Here is a 6,085-nt window from a genome sequence, read left to right as displayed (position 1 = left end):
GCCCCTTGGCCACTGGGTCTCCCTGTTCCCAGGAGAATCCTATGAGCGCGGCCCCATGGCTTGCTGCATCCCGGGGGCAGAACCAGCTTTCCCGTACCTGCGGGGACGTGGGACCCCCAAGTGCCCGTCCCACCTGTGCCAGCGTCCATTGGTGCCCCAGACCCGCCAGGCAACCAGCCAGCGGCTCCCACCGGCCAGGCCTGCTCGTGTGCAGGCTCCAATTTCTCAGCGTCAGCTTCCCACACGGGGCTCAGCTGTTCACTCCCCTCTCGCCCTGTCACTCTGTCCCCGGCGGACCGCCGAGTGCCCCTCTGCAGCCAGGCCTGGGGGTCGGCGCTGGCCAGACCGAGGCCGGGGCCCGTCTGGGGGGCGCTGAGCTGCTCCGGGGGAGGATTTACCCAGTGGCGAGGGAGCCCGAAGCTCAGAGGTGAGTGTCTCCCCCCTCCCCCACCCTGGCTCACTGTGCACCCGTCTCAGACACCCCCTTCTCTTCCGGACTCGGGGGGGGGGGGGGGGCGGCCAGCAGCTTGTGCCCCCAAAGCGCCCCCAGCCCCCGCTATCGAGTGTTACTTGCTGCAGTGCAGTAACACCTGCCCCGGGACAGACACACGTCCCTGCTGTAACACACCCGTGGCACACGCACACCTGGGACAGACACACATCCCTGCTGTAACACACCTTTGACACACACACATGCACACGCCTCTCTGTGACAGACACACGTCCCTGCTGTAACACACCTTTGACACATGCACACCCCTGTGACACACATCCCTGCTGTAACACACCTTTGACACACGCACACCCCTGTGACACACATCCCTGCTGTAACACACCCTTACCACACATACACACGCACACCTACATCTCTGTGACAGACACCTGTCCCTGCTGGAACACACGCCTGCCCCCCCCCCCACCCTTCTGACACATCCCTGCTGTATCACACCCCTGCCACACACACACACCTGGGACAGACACGTGTCCCTGCTGGAACACACCCTGTGACACACACACACACACACCCGCGACACAGCCACACACACCATGTAGACACACCCCACACGCACACCATGCAGACACACCCCTGTGACACACACATGCACCATGCAGATACACCCCTGCAAGCTGGTGGAGCCAGGGCTTGTATGATGCTGGGAACTTAAAATAGTGCCTGGGTCGGACATGTGGGGAGCTGCGGGCGTGGCACTGCTGGGCACAGCAGAAGGGGCGAGCGGTAGATCCTGCGCCAGGGGGCCTGGGGCCGTCTCCTCTCCTTGCCATGATGCCGACTGGGGCAGGTCGTTCATCTGGCACCGTGGGCCCCTTCTGCCCATGGATCCCCTGCTGGGCCCCAGTGGGAGCTTGCTGTGGGGCACCAACGGGCACCAAGCTGGCTCATCCCAAGGCGCTGTCAATTGGCTACGGGTTAGCGGGTGTTGCGAGGGGAGGCCCTGGGGCCCCGTGAAACCTCTGCTCCCCCTTGCAGCATGACGGAGAAGGAGGCGCTGGCGCCACCAGCCTCACCCGCGCCAGGGGGGAAGCCCGCAAGCAGGGTAAGTGCTCCCAGAGGATGGGGCTGGGGAGGGGCTGAGGAGAGGTTCCCCCCCACCGCTGCTCCCTGCCCCTCTTAGGGGGGCTCCTTCCCAGGGCCCATCCTGCCTCCAGCCCCCCTGCCTGCCAGACTGCTGGTCGGAGGGAGGGGGGGTCCCCATGTCCCAGCAGCTGGGACCCCCCAGTCCTGGGGATGTCATGAGTTGGGGGTGTTGGTGGGGACATGCCATGATGCCAGCGTGCCCCCCACCTCTCCGTGCCCAGGTCTCCCTGGCCGGCATGCTCAGCCTGCCACGGGGGCCCTGCCCACAGGGGCTGGGGGCCAGGACTCCCGGCTTCTATCCTGGCTCTGCCACTGACTCCCAGGGGGACCCTGGGGTGAGCCACCGTTTGCCTCCCGTGCCTCAGTTTCCCCCAGGGAGGGCGTCAGTGTCTCTGAAGTGCCCAGTGTCTCCCCCCAGCTCCGGGTGCTGAAGCAGCTGTTTCTGCGGAAGCCCAAGGAGGAGCCACCGGCGGAGCCACAGCCCAACGGGGAGCTGGTCAGCCCCACAGGGGGGCCCCTCTATTACTTCTACGAGGAGGAGGAGGAGGAGGAGGAGGAGGAAGAGGAGCCCGAGCCACCCCCCGAGCCCCAGAAGCCCGTCAATGACAAGCCCCACAAGTTCAAGGATCAGTACTTCAAAAAGCCCAAGTTCTGTGACGTCTGTGCCCGCATGATTGTCCGTGAGTGGGGGGCAGGGGGCAGGGGTCTGGTTTGCATGGGGGGAGGAGTTGGTCTGAGGGGGAGGGGTGGGGGGCAGGGGCCTGGGGGAGTCGGCATGGTGGAACTGTAGATGGGAGTGGGAAGGTTCTGGCAAAGGTGGAGGGCATGGCTGCGCAGGGCACTGAGGGGGCGGAGAGGGCACTAGGTGCAGGAGGGGCATGGTTGGGGGCCAGGCGGCGAGGAAGGGGTGTATTTAGGCCAGAGTAAAGTTTAGAAAGTGTGGGTGAGGATGGGCAGGGGGCCACCAGCATTGCTGGGGTGGCCAGCAACCCACACAAGATGGGCAGCACCTGGGACCTGCCCCCCCCCCATTGCACTTTGGCGTTCCCCGGACAATTAGACGGGGCCCCTGCTGCCCCATCAGTGGCGCACAGTGGGGCTGAAGGCCTGACGGTATGCCCCTCCCTAAGAGAGGTCTATTCCCAAGGGGCTCTGTTTGATAGCCTGAGTCCCGGGGTGTGTGGGGGAACCATCCTGCCCCTGAGCCAGTACCTGACTCTTTCTGGAGGTCGCTTGCACGTGCGTGCTGTCTCTGTGCGTGTGCGTGGCCTGAGCTGTTCCTTGCAGGGCCGTTGGTCTGGCTCCCCGTCCTTTTGCGCGCGCGCCCCCCCCCCGCCAGTCAACAACAAATTTGGCCTGAGATGCAAGAACTGCAAAACCAGCATCCACCAGCACTGCCAGTCCTACGTGGAGATGCAGCGCTGCTTCGGCAAGATCGTGAGTCCGGCACGGCCCTCCCCTGCCATGGGGAAACCGAGGCAAAGGGAGGGGAAGTGACTCGCTGAGGTCCCACAGGTTTAGAGGGTAGAGCTGGGGTAGAACCCAGGAGTCCTGGCTCCTGCCCCCACCCCCCCACTAACATCTAGACTCCACTCCTCTCCAGAACTGGGGACTGGGGATAGAACCCAGGAGTCCTGGCTCCCCTCACCCACTGACCCCTCCCCTCCAACAGCCAGGGATCGAAGCCAGGAGTCCTGGCTCCCGCCACCCCCCCCTCACATCTAGACTCCACTCCTCTCCAGAGCTGGGGATCGAACCCAGGAGTCCTGGCTCCCCTCACCCACTGACCCCTCCCCACCAACAGCCAGGGATCGAAGCCAGGAGTCCTGGCTCCCGGCCTCCTGCTCTAACCGCTAGCCCTCCCCCCCGGTTGTCCTGGCTGCGCAGGCATCTGTCCTGCAGCTGTAACTCCCTGCCCCCCCTCCCATTCTCTCTCTCGCTCTCAGCCCCCCGGATTCCACCGGGCGTACAGCTCCCCCCTCTACAGCAACCAGCAATACGCCTGCGTCAAGGAGCTGCTCTGTAAGTACCAGCCCCTCCCCTGCCCCATGAGTGGAACAGCCGCTCCCCCCCTCACGCCCCCTGGAACTCACTGCCCCCTTGTGGTGTCTCTGACCCAGCGGCAGCCAATCGCAGTGACCCTGTGTTCGAGACCCTCCGGATGGGCGTCATCATGGCCAACAAGGAGCGGAAGAAAGGACAAGATGATAAGAAGAATGTGAGCTGGAGGGAGGGTCCCCGGGGGGCCATGCTGGCGGAGGAAGGGGGTCCCCGGGGTGGGCATTGATGCAGGGAGGCAGTGCCTGAAAGCCAAGGCCCGTGGGGGGCCGCTGGTGCAGGGAGCAGGGGTGGAACGTCTGGCTGGGGGTGCTCTGGCAAGGGACCAGAACCTCTCTGCTGCGCCTGGCGACAGGGTGTCGGAGACCCGCCTGCGGGCAGGAAGGTGAGGGTCTGCACCCCAAACGTTACGGCAGCCACTGGCGTCACTGCAGCTACACACGGCGTGGGGTTCCCAGGCTCCCACCCAGCCCCAGCACCCCCTTCCCTGCTACCCACAATCCCCTGGGGCCCGACCCTAGCACCCCATTCCCTGTTACCCACAATCCACCAGGGCCCTGCCCAGCCCCAGCGCCCCATTGTTACCCACATTCCCGTGGGGGCCCGAGCCCAACCTGCCTCCCCTTCTCTTTTGCAGCCCTTGGCCGCCATGATGGACGAGGAGCCGGAGCCTGGGAAGCACGAAGTGGGCAAACTGGAGGCAGGTGCGAGCCTGGGGAGCCCGGCTGGGGGGGCCAGCCCTGCTCTGTGCCCCATGGTCCCAGGCAGGGCGTCCGGCCCAGGTGTTCTCCTGCCACCTGCCCTGGGCTCTCAGCAGCGGGCTGGAGTTCGGGGGGGTTGTCCACAGCCTGGGTGCTGGGGAGGGGGCATCTGTTAACCTGGCATATGAAACTGCCCCCCCCCTTCTCCTCTTCTTGTGCTGCCAGGCAACCCAGAAGGGGACAAGAAGGCAGAGAAAAGCAACTCTGATGACAAGGTACCTACTCCCTGCACCCCCTGCACCCCACAGCCCTGCCCCCCCCCCGGGGTTACAGCCCCGATGACAAGGTACCCCCCTGTATGCCCCTGCACCCCACTGCCCTGCACCCCCTCCCCCTGGGGTTACAACCCCAATGACAAGGTACCCCCCCTTGCACCTTACTGCCCCCACTCCTGAAGTCACAGCCCCCCAACAAGGTACTCCCTTTCTGTACCCCCCTTGCACCCCATTGCCCTGCACTCTCTCCCCTTGGAGATGGTGCCCATGGTCCCTGCCCCTCCTGCCGCTGCTCTGATCCTGTTCTCCCTGCCCTCCCAGAACAAGAAGCCCCAGCCCGGCTTCCTGCAGACTCATTACTTCGTGGCGCTTTATCGCTTCAAAGCCCTGGAGAAGGACGACCTGGATTTCCAGTGAGTTTTGGGGGGCTGAGGGGCCGTGCATGACAAGCATCCTGGGCATGGAATGTGGCACAAGCCCCCGAGGGATGAAATTGTCCTTCGAGGCGTGTTGGTGTTTCTGTGAGCGTCGGTCGCGGGTTCTGTCTCCGGCCCCCCCCAGCTTGGCTGCCCCCCAGGCATAGAACTTGGGAGCTCGGCTTCCAACACCACTGGGTTCAGACAGACGAAGAAATGCCAGGGGTGTGGGTCGTTCTGGGCCGTCAGCTCCTAAGCTGTTTGCACACGGTCAGGTCCCGTCCTCATGCCTGCCTGGGCCACCGCTAGAAACGGCTTCCCTTTTCCAGACGAGATCTCCCCTAGTCACAGGACTCCAGGAGCTGGAGCTTTCCAAAGCTGCCATGGCCACATGGCTTACAGCCGGGAGAACTGCAGCTGAGATCAGGGCCACCAAGTGCTGCAGAGATACCCTGCCCCCACTGAGATCAGAGCCCCCCGGGCGTGCTGCACAGACAGACCCTGCTCCCACTTGAGATCAGAGCCCCCGGGGGCCGGGTGCTGCACAGAAGACCCTGCCCCCACTGAGATCAGAGCCCCCGCGGGGCCGGGCGCTGCCACAGTCAGACCCTGCCCCACTGAGATCAGAGCCCCCCGGGCCGGGCGCTGCAGACAGACCTTGCCCCAGCTGGAAGACAAGGGCCCCCCGGTGCGGGCGCTGCAGACAGGACCTGCCCCACTGAGATCAGAGCCGCCCGGGTGCCAGTGCTGCAGATAACACTGCCCCCGAGTCTACTCCAGACACCCCGGAGGGGGATCTCCCAGGTTCAAGGCGGGGGTTCCGCTCGCAGGTCCACACAGGAAGTCAGCCGAGCGGGGATTGATTCTCGACTCTCCGGACAGGCAGGGCCGATGGTCCCAGCCTAGCCAGGCTTCCATGGGGCCACGAAAGAGCGGGAATTGCAGCTGGGGCCGCCAGTGGAGGCTGCCCTGGCTCCGCTGGTTGCACTCGGACTGGCGTTTTCATGGTGGCCGAGATGCCCAGGGCCCCCGGTGCCA

At 64.9% G+C, this 6,085-nt stretch overlaps 1 protein-coding gene across 1 annotated transcript; it reads left to right on the top strand.

Moving 5' to 3' along the window:
* The first annotated feature begins 278 nt into the window (after window positions 1-278).
* On the top strand, window positions 279-5,063 carry STAC3 (SH3 and cysteine rich domain 3). Its single transcript, XM_032785464.2, has 9 exons — window positions 279-427; window positions 1,490-1,556; window positions 2,016-2,277; window positions 2,937-3,034; window positions 3,544-3,619; window positions 3,718-3,815; window positions 4,293-4,359; window positions 4,582-4,631; window positions 4,953-5,063. Exons 2-9 carry the CDS (start codon window positions 1,491-1,493, stop codon window positions 5,046-5,048), a joined length of 813 nt encoding a protein of 270 aa, XP_032641355.2. The 5' UTR covers window positions 279-427; window position 1,490; the 3' UTR covers window positions 5,049-5,063.
* The last annotated feature ends 1,022 nt before the right edge of the window (window positions 5,064-6,085 follow it).

This window comes from Chelonoidis abingdonii, chromosome 26 (genome assembly GCF_003597395.2).
Source record: "Chelonoidis abingdonii isolate Lonesome George chromosome 26, CheloAbing_2.0, whole genome shotgun sequence".
NCBI classification, from domain to species: Eukaryota; Metazoa; Chordata; order Testudines; family Testudinidae; genus Chelonoidis; species Chelonoidis abingdonii.
This window is presented reverse-complemented; position numbering and strand designations above follow the sequence as displayed.

What these genes read in the sequence shown, in the direction of transcription:
- STAC3 (XM_032785464.2), top strand. Translation starts at nt 1,491, where the DNA reads ATGACGGAGAAGGAGGCGCTGGCGCCACCAGCCTCACCCGCGCCAGGG. An exon ending in GGGGGAAGCCCGCAAGCAGG is followed by an intron (nt 1,557 to 2,015) that starts GTAAGTGCTCCC and finishes GTCTCCCCCCAG; the next exon opens with CTCCGGGTGCTGAAGCAGCT. An exon ending in AGCGCTGCTTCGGCAAGATC is followed by an intron (nt 3,035 to 3,543) that starts GTGAGTCCGGCA and finishes TCTCGCTCTCAG; the next exon opens with CCCCCCGGATTCCACCGGGC.